At 69.7% G+C, this 13915-nt stretch overlaps 1 protein-coding gene across 4 annotated transcripts in view; it reads right to left on the bottom strand.

The window, feature by feature from the left end:
- Positions 1 to 8739, bottom strand: part of rnpc3 (RNA-binding region (RNP1, RRM) containing 3) — a 120394-nt gene extending 111655 nt beyond the window's left edge. For 3 of the 4 annotated variants that reach the window (XM_072510287.1, XM_072510289.1, XM_072510288.1), the window contains exon 1: positions 8466 to 8737. In XM_072510287.1, coding sequence (XP_072366388.1) covers positions 8466 to 8651 — 186 coding nt within the window. In that variant the 5' untranslated portion in view covers positions 8652 to 8737. Of the gene's footprint in view, positions 1 to 8465 lie in introns of all 4 variants that reach the window. The other variant, XM_072510291.1, reaches the window with a different exon arrangement.
- Positions 8740 to 13915: the final 5176 nt, after the last annotated feature.

The following is a 13915-nucleotide window of genomic DNA, read 5'->3' as shown; positions in this document are numbered from 1 at the left end:
CTCCCCACTCCCCCCCCCCCCCAGCTCCCTCCCCACTCCCCCCCCCAGCTCCCTCCCCCACTCCCCCCCCCAGCTCCCTCCCCACTCCCCCCCCCAGCTCCCTCCCCACTACCCCCCCCCAGCTGCCTCCCCACTTCCCCCCCCCCAGCTCCCTCCCCACTTCCCCCCCCCAGCTCCCCCCCCCAGCTCCCTCCTCACTTCCCCCGCCCCTCCCAGCTCCCTCCCCACTTCCCCCCCCCAGCTCCCTCCCCACTTCCCCCCCCCAGCTCCCTCCCCACTTCCCCCCCCCAGCTCCCTCCCCACTTGCCCCCCCCAGCTCCCTCCCCACTTGCCCCCCCCAGCTCCCTCCCCCACTTCCCCCCCCCCCCCAGCTCCCTCCCCACTCCCCCCCCCAGCTCCCTCCCCACTTCCCCCCCCCAGCTCCCTCCCCACTTGCCCCCCCCAGCTCCCTCCCCACTTCCCCCCCCCCAGCTCCCTCCCCACTCCCCCCCCCCAAGCTCCCTCCCCGCTTCCCCCCCCAGCTCCCTCCCCACTTCCCCCCCCAAGCTCCCTCCCCACTTCCCCCCCCAGCTCCCTCCCCACTTCCCCCCCCCCCCCAGCTCCCCCCCACTTCCCCCCCCACCTCCCTCCCCACTTTCCCCCCCACCTCCCTCCCCACTTCCCCCCCCACCTCCCTCCCCACTTCTCCCCCCCCCAGCTCCCTCCCCACCCCCCCAGCTCCCTCCCCACCCCCCCAGCTCCCTCCCCACCCCCCCAGCGCCCTCCCCACCCCCCCCAGCTCCCTCCCCACCCCCCCAGCTCCCTCCCCACCCCCCCAGCTCCCTCCCCACCCCCCCAGCTCCCTCCCCACCCCCCCCAGCTCCCTCCCCACCCCCCCACTTCTCCCCCCCCCAGCTCCCTCCCCCCCCCCCCCAGCTCCCTCCCCACCCCCCCCCCAGCTCCCTCCCCACCCCCCCCCAGCTCCCTCCCCACCCCCCCCCCAGCTCCCTCCCCACCCCCCCCCCAGCTCCCTCCCCCACCCCCCCCAGCTCCCTCCCCACCCCCCCCCAGCTCCCTCCCCACCCCCCCCCAGCTCCCTCCCCACCCCCCCCAGCTCCCTCCCCACCCCCCCCCAGCTCCCTCCCCCACCCCCCCCAGCTCCCTCCCCACCCCCCCCCAGCTCCCTCCCCACCCCCCCCCAGCTCCCTCCCCACCCCCCCCAGCTCCCTCCCCACTTCTCCCTCCTCACCCCCCCCAGCTCCCTCCCCATTCCCCCCCCCCAGCTCCCTCCCCACCCCCCCCCCAGCTCCCTGCCCACCCCCCCAGCTCCCTCCCCACTTCTCCCTCCTCACTTCTCCCTCCTCACCCCCCCCCAGCTCCCTCCCCATTCCCCCCCCCAGCTCCCTCCCCATTCCCCCCCCACCCAGCTCCCTCCCCATTCCCCCCCCCCCCCCCCAGCTCCCTCCCCATTCCCCCCCCCCCAGCTCCCTCCCCATTTCCCCCCCCCCCAGCTCCCTCCCCATTCCCCCCCCCCCCACAGCTCCCTCCCCATCCCCCCCCCCCAGCTCCCTCCCCATCCCCCCCCCCAGCTCCCTCCCCATCCCCCCCCCCCAGCTCCCTCCCCATCCCCCCCCCCAGCTCCCTCCCCATCCCCCCCCCAGCTCCCTCCCCATCCCCCCCCCCCAGCTCCCTCCCCATCCCCCCCCCCAGCTCCCTCCCCATCCCCCCCCCCCAGCTCCCTCCCCATCCCCCCCCCCCCAGCTCCCTCCCCATCCCCCCCCCCCAGCTCCCTCCCCATCCCCCCCCCCAAGCTCCCTCCCCATCCCCCCCCCCCAGCTCCCTCCCCATCCCCCCCCCCCAGCTCCCTCCCCATCCCCCCCCCCAGCTCCCTCCCCATCCCCCCCCCCCAGCTCCCTCCCCATCCCCCCCCCCCCCAGCTCCCTCCCCCCCAGCTCCCTCCCCATCCCCCCCCCAGCTCCCTCCCCATCCCCCCCCCCCCAGCTCCCTCCCCCCCCCCCCCAGCTCCCTCCCCATCCCCCCCCCCAGCTCCCTCCCCATCCCCCCCCCCAGCTCCCTCCCCAGCTCCCTCCCCATCCCCCCCCCCAGCTCCCTCCCCATCCCCCCCCCCCCCAGCTCCCTCCCCATCCCCCCCCCCCCAGCTCCCTCCCATCCCCCCCCCCCAGCTCCCTCCCCATCCCCCCCCCCAGCTCCCTCCCCATCCCCCCCAGCTCCCTCCCCCCCAGCTCCCTCCCCATCCCCCCCCCAGCTCCCTCCCCCCCAGCTCCCTCCCCATCCCCCCCCCAGCTCCCTCCCCATCCCCCCCCCCCCAGCTCCCTCCCCCCCAGCTCCCTCCCCATCCCCCCCCCCAGCTCCCTCCCCATCCCCCCCCCCCAGCTCCCTCCCCCCCCCCCCAGCTCCCTCCCCATCCCCCCCCCCCCAGCTCCCTCCCCAGCTCCCTCCCCATCCCCCCCCCCAGCTCCCTCCCCATCCCCCCCCCCCAGCTCCCTCCCCATCCCCCCCCCCAGCTCCCTCCCCATCCCCCCCCCCAGCTCCCTCCCCATCCCCCCCCCCCAGCTCCCTCCCCATCCCCCCCCCCCCCAGCTCCCTCCCCATCCCCCCCCCCCCCAGCTCCCTCCCCATCCCCCCCCCCCAGCTCCCTCCCCATCCCCCCCCCCAGCTCCCTCCCCATCCCCCCCAGCTCCCTCCCCATCCCCCCCCCAGCTCCCTCCCCACCCCCCCCCCCCAGCTCCCTCCCCATCCCCCCCCCCCAGCTCCCTCCCCATCCCCCCCCCCCCCCCAGCTCCCTCCCCATCCCCCCCCCCCCCCAGCTCCCTCCCCATCCCCCCCCCCCAGCTCCCTCCCCATCCCCCCCCCCCAGCTCCCTCCCCATCCCCCCCCCCCCAGCTCCCTCCCCATCCCCCCCCCCCCAGCTCCCTCCCCATCCCCCCCCCAGCTCCCTCCCCATCCCCCCCCCTCCCCCATCCCCCCCCCCAGCTCCCTCCCCATCCCCCCCCCAGCTCCCTCCCCATCCCCCCCCCCAGCTCCCTCCCCACCCCCCCCCCCAGCTCCCTCCCCAGCTCCCTCCCCATCCCCCCCCCCAGCTCCCTCCCCATCCCCCCCCCCCAGCTCCCTCCCCATCCCCCCCCCCCCAGCTCCCTCCCCATCCCCCCCCCCCAGCTCCCTCCCCATCCCCCCCCCCAGCTCCCTCCCCACCCCCCCCCCCAGCTCCCTCCCCATCCCCCCCAGCTCCCTCCCCCCCAGCTCCCTCCCCATCCCCCCCCAGCTCCCTCCCCCCCCAGCTCCCTCCCCATCCCCCCCCCCAGCTCCCTCCCCATCCCCCCCCCCCAGCTCCCTCCCCCCCAGCTCCCTCCCCATCCCCCCCCCAGCTCCCTCCCCATCCCCCCCCCCCAGCTCCCTCCCCCCCCCCCCCAGCTCCCTCCCCATCCCCCCCCCCCAGCTCCCTCCCCAGCTCCCTCCCCATCCCCCCCCCCAGCTCCCTCCCCATCCCCCCCCCCAGCTCCCTCCCCATCCCCCCCCCCCAGCTCCCTCCCCATCCCCCCCCCCCAGCTCCCTCCCCATCCCCCCCCCCCCAGCTCCCTCCCCATCCCCCCCCCCCCAGCTCCCTCCCCATCCCCCCCCCCCCAGCTCCCTCCCCATCCCCCCCCCCCAGCTCCCTCCCCATCCCCCCCAGCTCCCTCCCCATCCCCCCCCCCCAGCTCCCTCCCCACCCCCCCCCCCCCAGCTCCCTCCCCATCCCCCCCCCCCCCAGCTCCCTCCCCATCCCCCCCCCCCCCAGCTCCCTCGCCCATCCCCCCCCCCCCCCAGCTCCCTCCCCATCCCCCCCCCCCCAGCTCCCTCCCCATCCCCCCCCCCCAGCTCCCTCCCCATCCCCCCCCCCAGCTCCCTCCCCATCCCCCCCCCCCCAGCTCCCTCCCCCACCCCCCCCCCCAGCTCCCTCCCCATCCCCCCCCCCTCCCCATCCCCCCCCCCCAGCTCCCTCCCCATCCCCCCCCCCAGCTCCCTCCCCATCCCCCCCCCCCAGCTCCCTCCCCATCCCCCCCCCCCAGCTCCCTCCCCATCCCCCCCCCCAGCTCCCTCCCCATCCCCCCCCCAGCTCCCTCCCCATTCCCCCCCCCCCCAGCTCCCTCCCCATTCCCCCCCCCCCCAGCTCCCTCCCCATTCCCCCCCCCCCCCAGCTCCCTCCCCATCCCCCTCCCCATCCCCCCCCCAGCTCCCTCCCCATCCCCCCCCCCCAGCTCCCTCCCCATCCCCCCCCCCCCCCCAGCTCCCTCCCCATCCCCCCCCCCCCCCCAGCTCCCTCCCCATCCCCCCCCCCCCCCAGCTCCCTCCCCATCCCCCCCCCCCCCCAGCTCCCTCCCCATCCCCCCCCCCCCCAGCTCCCTCCCCATCCCCCCCCCCCCCCCAGCTCCCTCCCCATCCCCCCCCCCCCCCCAGCTCCCTCCCCATCCCCCCCCCCCCCAGCTCCCTCCCCATCCCCCCCCCCCCCAGCTCCCTCCCCATCCCCCCCCCCAGCTCCCTCCCCATCCCCCCCCCCCCCCAGCTCCCTCCCCATCCCCCCCCCCCCCCAGCTCCCTCCCCATCCCCCCCCCCCCCCCAGCTCCCTCCCCATCCCCCCCCCCCCCAGCTCCCTCCCCATCCCCCCCCCCCCCCCAGCTCCCTCCCCATCCCCCCCCCCCCCCCCCAGCTCCCTCCCCATCCCCCCCCCCCCCCAGCTCCCTCCCCACCCCCCCCCCCCCCCAGCTCCCTCCCCACCCCCCCCCCCCCCAGCTCCCTCCCCATCCCCCCCCCCCCAGCTCCCTCCCCATCCCCCCCCCCCCCAGCTCCCTCCCCATCCCCCCCCCCCCCAGCTCCCTCCCCATCCCCCCCCCCCAGCTCCCTCCCCATCCCCCTCCCCCCAGCTCCCTCCCCATCCCCCCCCCCAGCTCCCTCCCCATCCCCCCCCCCCCTCCCCATCCCCCCCCCCCCCAGCTCCCTCCCCATCCCCCCCCCCCCCCCAGCTCCCTCCCCATCCCCCCCCCCCCCAGCCCTCCCCCCCCCCCCAGCTCCCCCCCCCCAGCTCCCTCCCCATCCCCCCCCCCCATCCCCCCCCCCCCCAGCTCCCTCCCCATCCCCCCCCCCCATCCCCCCCCCCCCCCCAGCTCCCTCCCCATCCCCCCCCCCCCATCCCCCCCCCCCCCCAGCTCCCTCCCCATCCCCCCCCCCAGCTCCCTCCCCATCCCCCCCCCCCCCAGCTCCCTCCCCATCCCCCCCCCCCCCCAGCTCCCTCCCCATCCCCCCCCCCCCCAGCTCCCTCCCCATCCCCCCCCCCCCCAGCTCCCTCCCCATCCCCCCCCCCCAGCTCCCTCCCCATCCCCCCCCCCCCCCATCCCCCCCCCCCAGCTCCCTCCCCATCCCCCCCCCCCCCCAGCTCCCTCCCCATCCCCCCCCCCCCAGCTCCCTCCCCATCCCATCCCCCCCCAGCTCCCTCCCCATCCCATCCCCCCCCCAGCTCCCTCCCCATCCCCCCCCCCCCCCAGCTCCCTCCCCATCCCCCCCCCCCCCCAGCTCCCTCCCCATCCCCCCCCCCCCCCCAGCTCCCTCCCCCCCCCCAGCTCCCTCCCCCCCCCCCCAGCTCCCTCCCCCCCCCCAGCTCCCTCCCCATCCCATCCCATCCCCCCCCCAGCTCCCTCCCCATCCCATCCCCCCCCCAGCTCCCTCCCCATCCCCCCCCCCCCCCCAGCTCCCTCCCCATCCCCCCCCCCCCCAGCTCCCTCCCCATCCCCCCCCCCCCAGCTCCCTCCCCATCCCCCCCCCCCCCAGCTCCCTCCCCATCCCCCCCACCCCCAGCTCCCCTCCCCCCCCCCCCAGCTCCCTCCCCCCCCCCCAGCTCCCTCCCCCCCCTCAGCTCCCTCCCCCCCCCAGCTCCCTCCCCATCCTCCCCCCCCCCCAGCTCCCTCCCCATCCTCCCCCCCCCCAGCTCCCTCCCCATCCTCCCCCCCCCCAGCTCCCTCCCCATCCTCCCCCCCCCCCAGCTCCCTCCCCATCCTCCCCCCCCCCCAGCTCCCTCCCCATCCCCCCCCCCCATAGCTCCCTCCCCATCCCCCCCCCCCATAGCTCCCTCCCCATCCTCCCTCCCCATAGCTCCCTCCCCATCCCCCCCCCCCATAGCTCCCTCCCCATCCCCCCCCCCATAGCTCCCTCCCCATCTCCCCCCCCCCCCAGCTCCCTCCCCATCCCCCCCCCCCCCCAGCTCCCTCCCCATCCCCCCCCCCAGCTCCCTCCCCATCCCCCCCCCCCAGCTCCCTCCCCATCCCCCCCCCCCCAGCTCCCTCCCCATCCCCCCCCCCCCCAGCTCCCTCCCCATCCCCCCCCCCCAAGCTCCCTCCCCATCCCCCCCCCCCAAGCTCCCTCCCCATCCCCCCCCCCCAAGCTCCCTCCCCATCCCCCCCCCCCCCCAAGCTCCCTCCCCATCCCCCCCCCCCCAAGCTCCCTCCCCATCCCCCCCCCCCCCAAGCTCCCTCCCCATCCCCCCCCCCCCAGCTCCCTCCCCATCCCCCCCCCCCAAGCTCCCTCCCCATCCCCCCCCCCCAAGCTCCCTCCCCATCCCCCCCCCCCAAGCTCCCTCCCCATCCCCCCCCCCCAAGCTCCCTCCCCATCCCCCCCCCCCCGCTCCCTCCCCATCCCCCCCCCCCCAGCTCCCTCCCCATCCCCCCCCCCAAGCTCCCTCCCCATCCCCCCCCCAAGCTCCCTCCCCATCCCCCCCCCCAAGCTCCCTCCCCATCCCCCCCCCCCCGCTCCCTCCCCCCCCCCAAGCTCCCTCCCCATCCCCCCCCCCCCCCCCAAGCTCCCCCCCATCCCCCCCCCCCCCCAAGCTCCCCCCCCCCATCCCCCCCCCAAGCTCCCTCCCCATCCCCCCCCCCCAAGCTCCCTCCCCATCCCCCCCCCCCCATCCCCCCCCCCCAAGCTCCCCCCCCCCATCCCCCCCCCAAGCTCCCTCCCCATCCCCCCCCCCCCAAGCTCCCTCCCCATCCCCCCCCCATCCCCCCATCCCCCCCCCCATATCCCCCCCCCCCAAGCTCCCTCCCCATCCCCCCCCCCCAAGCTCCCTCCCCATCCCCCCCCCCCCAGCTCCCTCCCCATCCCCCCCCCCCCAAGCTCCCTCCCCATCCCCCCCCCCCCAAGCTCCCTCCCCATCCCCCCCCCCCCCAGCTCCCTCCCCATCCCCCCCCCCAAGCTCCCTCCCCCCCCCCAAGCTCCCTCCCCATCCCCCCCCCCAAGCTCCCTCCCCCCCCCCAAGCTCCCTCCCCATCCCCCCCCCCCCCAAGCTCCCTCCCCATCCCCCCCCCCCAAGCTCCCTCCCCATCCCCCCCCCCCCCCAAGCTCCCTCCCCCCAAGCTCCCTCCCCATCCCCCCCCCCCCCATCCCCCCCCCCCAAGCTCCCTCCCCATCCCCCCCCCCCCCAAGCTCCCTCCCCCATCCCCCCCCCCCAAGCTCCCTCCCCATCCCCCCCCCCCAGCTCCCTCCCCATCCCCCCCCCCCCCAGCTCCCTCCCCACCCCCCCCCCCCCCAGCTCCCTCCCCACCCCCCCCCCCCCCCAGCTCCCTCCCCATCCCCCCCCCCCCCAGCTCCAGCTCCCTCCCCATCCCCCCCCCCCCCCAGCTCCCTCCCCATCCCCCCCCCCCAGCTCCCCCCCCCAAGCTCCCTCCCCATCCCCCCCCCCCAAGCTCCCTCCCCATCCCCCCCCCCCCAAGCTCCCTCCCCATCCCCCCCCCCCCCAGCTCCCTCCCCATCCTCCCCCCCCCCCCCAGCTCCCTCCCCATCCCCCCCCCCCCCCAGCTCCCTCCCCATCCCCCCCCCCCCCCCAGCTCCCTCCCCATCCCCCCCCCCCCCCCAGCTCCCTCCCCATCCCCCCCCCCCCAGCTCCCTCCCCATCCCCCCCCCCCCAGCTCCCTCCCCATCCCCCCCCCCCCCAGCTCCCTCCCCATCCTCCCCCCCCCCCAGCCTCCCCCCCCCCCCCAGCTCCCTCCCCATCCTCCCCCCCCCCCCAGCCTCCCCCCCCCAGCTCCCTCCCCATCCTCCCCCCCCCCAGCTCCCTCCCCATCCTCCCCCCCCCCCAGCTCCCTCCCCATCCTCCCCCCCCCCCAGCTCCCTCCCCATCCTCCCCCCCCCCCCCCCAGCTCCCTCCCCATCCCCCCCCCCCCCAGCTCCCTCCCCATCCCCCCCCCCCCAGCTCCCTCCCCATCCCCCCCCCCCCCCCCCCCCCAGCTCCCTCCCCATCCCCCCCCCCCCCCCCCAGCTCCCTCCCCATCCTCCCCCCATAACCAGCATGTCTCTGGAAAGTGGGAGAGCCCTTGCAGACCCGGGGGATGGGGTAGATGTTGGGAGTGTCTGTCACGGGGGTTGAGGTTTGATGGGGGGGTTTGGGGTATCAGGAATGAGGGTTTTGGGGGTTTAGAGACTCCTCCGCGTCGTTTCCATTCACTCACCGGAAGTTGCTCCGCGAAGCTCTGTAGCCCCTGCACATGCGCATTGCAGTTCCTTCGAAGCTGCGAGCTGAGCAGAAATGTTAGAGGGGGCGGGGCTACTGACGGGACGGGGCCGATCCGGAGGCGGGATCTGGCCTGTTTTGGTCGAGCATGCGCAGTGTCAGCGTGCAGCTCCGTTATCGCCATAGCAACGGGAAGCTTGCTGGATCGCGGCGGTTCCGGCAGCAAGCCGCCTGCAATGGCGTTCGCCGGGTCCGTGTGGTGGCAGATCTGCCCCCCCCGTGAGTGAATGTGGGCAGCGGCGGGGGCGCGGCGGAGCGGTGGAGGGTTAGGTGGAACCAGAGTGGGGCCTCAGTGTGGGAGGAGCCTGAGGGAGGAGCCTCAGTGTGGGAGGAGCCTGAGTGAGGGAGGAGCCTGAGGGAGGGAGGAGCCTGAGTGTGGGTGGGGCCTCAGTGTGGGAGGAGCCTGAGGGAGGGAGTGAGGAGCCTGAGGGAGGAGCCTCAGTGTGGGAGGAGCCTCAGTGAGGGAGGAGCCTGAGGGAGGGAGGAGCCTGAGTGTGGGTGGGGCCTCAGTGTGGGAGGAGCCTGAGGGAGGAACCTCAGTGTGGGAGGAGCCTCAGTGAGGGAGGACCCTCAGTGTGGGAGGAGCCTGAGGGAGGGAGGAGCCTCAGTGAGGGAGGAGCCTCGGTGTGGGAGGAGCCTGAGTGTGGGTGGGGCCTCAGTGTGGGAGGAGCCTGAGGGAGGGAGGACCCTCAGTGTGGGAGAAGCGTGAGCATGGGTGGGGCCTCGGTATGGGTGGAGTCTCAGTGAGGGAGGATCCTCAATGTGGGAGGAGCTGCAGTGTGGGAGGAACCACTGTGGGTGAGGCCTCAGTGTTGGAGGGGGCTCATTGTGGGTGGGGCCTCAGCGAGGGTGGAGCCTCAGCGTGGGAGAAGCCTCAGTGTGGGAGAAGCCTCAGTGTGGGAGGAGCCTCAGTGTGGGTGGGGAATCAGTGTGGGAGGAGCCTCAGACTGTGTGGAGCCTCTGTATGGGAGGAGTCTCAGTGTGGGAGGAGCCTCAGTGTGGGTGGGGCCTCAGCGAGGGAGAAGCCTCAGTGTGGGTGGGGCCTCAGCGAGGGTGGAGCCTCAGCGTGGGAGAAGCCTCAGCGTGGGAGAAGCCTCAGTGTGGGAGAAGCCTCAGTGTGGGTGGAGCCTCAGTGTGGGTGGGGAATCAGTGTGGGAGGAGCCTCAGTGTGGGAGGAGCCTCAGTGTGGGTGGGGCCTCAGTGTGGGTGGGGCCTCAGCGAGGGTGGGGAATCAGTGTGGGAGGAGCCTCAGACTGTGTGGAGCCTCTGTATGGGAGGAGTCTCAGTGTGGGAGGAGCCTCAGTGTGGTGGAGCCTCTGTGCGGAATAAAGGGCCAAACAAGTAAATACGTGAGCAAAAGCAGAATAAGGCATTGTGAATAGTGTTCTTACAGGGAACAGATCAGTCGGAAGGGGATTCGTTGAGGAGTCTGGTAGCTGTGGGGAAGAAGCTGTTCCTATGTCTGGATGTGCAGGTCTTCAGACTTCTGTATCTTCTGCCCGATGGAAGGGTCTGGAAGAGGCCAAAGCCTGGGTGTGAGGGGTCTCTGATAATGCTGTCTGCCTTCCTGAGGCAGCGGGTGGTGTATACAGAATCAACGTGTCATGTTGCCCGCACTGACAGCCGCTTCCACTGCCTCCCAGGCAGCACAGCTGACCCTGCGGCTGGTGCTCCGACTCCCTCGGGGAACAAGGTGCCCCACCTCTCATCTACAACATCGAGAAACTTTGTGAAGTCAGCAGCCCCAAAGCGAGGAGCAGGTCTGCGCGCTGGCATGCCTGTGTGTTGACTGGGAGTGAGTGGTGAGGGAGCGTTTCAAAGCAGCTCCCTCTTGTTAGAGGTGAGGTGCTGAGTTGTGAGTCGGGCGAATCAGACGGCGAGGGAGTCAGTGATGTCGCTAATCTCATGGGGGCTCATTTTTGGCATTAAGCGCCGTTGACAATGTTGCATTCACCCTACACAGAACCTCTCACCACACCCCATCTAATTTTTACCAATTTTCACAGACGCACCAATGAAAGTATCCTATCGGGCTGCATCACAGCCTGGATGGCAACTGCTCGGCCCAAGACCGTAAAAGTCGTGAACACCGCCCAGTCTATTACACAAACCCACCTCCCATCCATTGACCCCATCTACACCTCCCGCTGCCTGTGGAAAGCGGGCAGCATTATCAAAGACCCCTCCCACCCGGCTTGCTCACTCTTCCAACTTCTTCCATTGGGCAGGAGATACAAAAGTCAGAGAACACGCACGAACAGACTCAAAAACAGCTTCTTACCCGCTGTTACCAGACTCCTGAATGACCCTCTCATGGGCTAAACTGATCTCTCCTGTGTCCATGTATTTACATTATGTATTTATATATGTTCTATGTTTAGCACAGGGCTAAATTGCTGGCTTTGAAAGCAGACCAAGGCAGGCCAGCTGCACGGTTCAATTCCCCGAACAGGCGCTGGAATGTGGTGACTAGGGGCTTTTCACAGTAACTTCATTTGAAACCTACTTGTGACAATAAGCGATTTTCATTTTCATTTCATTTCATTTTTTCACATATGGAATGATCTGTCTGGACTGTACGCAGAACAATACTTTTCACTGTACCTCGGTACATGTGACAATAAATCCAATCCTATCCAATCCTTCTCCAACCCCAACTCCTCCTCCCACTGAGCCTTTATCCCCTCCACAGACCCTGCCTTTCCGACATAATTCTACCATAAATCCCTGACATACTTCCCTGCTCCATCCCTGCCAGCGACAAAACCCTCTGCAGCAAAGAGGAAAGAGGCACCGCAGGGAATGTCGGAAAGGCCTTTTTAGTGAAGTTACAAACCTGTAGGTTACTAAAAACATCCACTTGCGAGAGCTCAAATTTCTCCGACAACTCCTCCAAGCTCACAAAGCACGCCTCCAAAAACAAGTCCCTCCCCTCACACCACCACCTGCAGGGCCTCCCACAATACCAAGGGCAACACCTCCCCATTCTTCTCAAACTCAACAATCACTCTGGCCATCTTCACACAAAATCCCAAATCTGCTAATAGCCCAACATCCAAACTCCGCGCGGGGTCCTGGGCCGGCCCCACCTCCAAGAGCACATCCACCAAGTGCAGAGCGTGATCTGGAATCACTATTGTGGAATAGTCCGCTTTCCTTAACCCTGGTAGCAGCGGCCTACCCATCACAAGAAACCATAGAATCCTCGAATCCCTACAGTGCAGAAGGGGGCCATTCGGCCCATTGAGTCAGCACCGACCCCCCTCCCCATCAAAAGAGCACCCCACCTAGGCCCAATCCCCCACCCTGTCTCATAACCTCACCTAGGGGCAGTTTTCGCACAGCCAATTCCCTAGCCTGCCCATCTTTGGGACTGTGGGAAGAAACCGGAGCACCCGGAAGAAACCCACATAGACACAGGAGTGCAAACTCCACACAGTCATCTGAGGTTGGAATCAAACCCGGGTCCCTGGCGTTGTGAGGCAGCAGAGCTAACCACTGTGCCCCCCCCCCCCCCCCCCCCATGCACGAGTACACGATGTGCACTGGAGAGGAAAAGGAAAATCCCCTGCACCAGGATGTAACAACGGCTCTGGATCCGCTCCATCCATGTCCCCTGCGAACGCCCCCAGTACCTTTGCTACTCCCGAAAGGCCCAACGACTTTGGCTTAGACCGATCCAACTTAGGGTTCAGAATGAAATTCAAATCTTTCCACAAAGCCAACTGGTGTGTGTCCATGCCTGATATGACAGCCAGCATTCTCATCATGAACTCTACACTATCCCAGTTTAGAGCTTACACACTCGCTAAAACCACTGACTTATCCTCCAACACCTGCGTAACTATGACATACCTGCCACTGTGGTTCACTACCACCTTCCCCATCTGAAACCAAACTATTTTGTTAATTAGTATCGTGTATGGTCCCCCCCCCCCCCCCCCCCACCCCTCCTCTCATACCCACCCCCCAAGACCTGCTGACACGACCTGAGTGGAACACCTGACACACCCAACCCTTGGGGAGCCTAATCCTAATCTGATCCTTCACCAGCAGGTGGGTCTCCTGAAAAAGCACCACATCAGCCCTCAAACTCTTCAAATGAGATAAAACTCTTGCTCGCTTCACTGGGCCTCCCAACCCCCGCACATTCCACCTAACCAATCAAACAGGGCGTCTCTCACCCAGCTCCCCTTCAAGTCAGGCATTACCACCGAGTGGGAATCTCCCCTCCATCCCCCATATTGCTAAAACCATAGCCCACTCAAGATGGCAGCCAGCCCCACCCTCCTGATGGGGCAAAGAACAAACACCAGTCACCGCCAACACCCTACTCCCCACCCCCCTCGCCCATCCAAGAAATCCCACAGCTACTTCCTCTCCAACCAACACCGCTCTCCTCCATCCCCTTCCCCCATTATTCCCACTTTCTAGCCTCATCAATACATGTCTAAACAGGTCCAGCAAGCCGCAGCCCCCTCCTCCCACCTCGCTAGCCAACCTCAGCTTGCTAGCGAGATAGTTTCCCCCCCCCCCCCCCCCACTCCGCCAGAGCCCACATCGCACAAATGTACAACCCACAAAAGAAAGAAACTGAAAAAAACGATACCACCACATTTGGAGAAAGTTCCCCCCCCCCCCCCGCAACCTTGAATCTACCTCACACCCCTCCCCACCTCCACAACCAAATACTCCTCTAAACCACAAAGATCCACCAAACCGAGAAAACGCCACAACCAGGAGAAAAAGCCCCAAACGAACCACATCGATTTCAATTCACAACAACCCTGTTCGTACAAGAAAAAGGGAAAAAAGGAACAGGGGAAAATAAAACAGATGAGACATCTTTACAACAAACGCCCCAACACAAATCCGTCCCAATCATCAGCAAAGCCTCTTGCAAGCCCACTCAGTTCAGTCCTAGTCCTTGAGCCTGAATGTAATCCTTCGCTTCCTCTGTCGTCTCAAAGAAATGGCCCTTGTCATTATGCCTAACGCATAGCCTCGCTGGGTACACCACACCAAATGGCACGCCACTCTTAAAAAGGGCTGACGACACCTTATTAAAGGCCGCCCGTCTCCTTGCCAATTCTGCGACGACATCTTGGTATATCGAATACTGCTGCCTTCCCAACCAACCTCCCGACTCTCCTTGGCCCACTTCAGGACCCTCTCTTACATCTGATAGCTGTGAAAACATGCTATCACCGCTCATGATGGCTCATTCGCCCGTGGTTTCACCCCATACAGCTCAATCTTTGGTCCTTTACATTCATCTGAAAGATCACATGGGGCCTCGGTTTAATCATTCCAAAAGGGCACCTCATAACAACGCGGTCCCTCCTTAGTGCAGCACTGAAATGTCAGCCTTGACAATGTACTTTTCTA

Source organism: Scyliorhinus torazame, chromosome 7 (genome assembly GCF_047496885.1).
Source record: "Scyliorhinus torazame isolate Kashiwa2021f chromosome 7, sScyTor2.1, whole genome shotgun sequence".
NCBI classification, from domain to species: Eukaryota; Metazoa; Chordata; class Chondrichthyes; order Carcharhiniformes; family Scyliorhinidae; genus Scyliorhinus; species Scyliorhinus torazame.
This window is presented reverse-complemented; position numbering and strand designations above follow the sequence as displayed.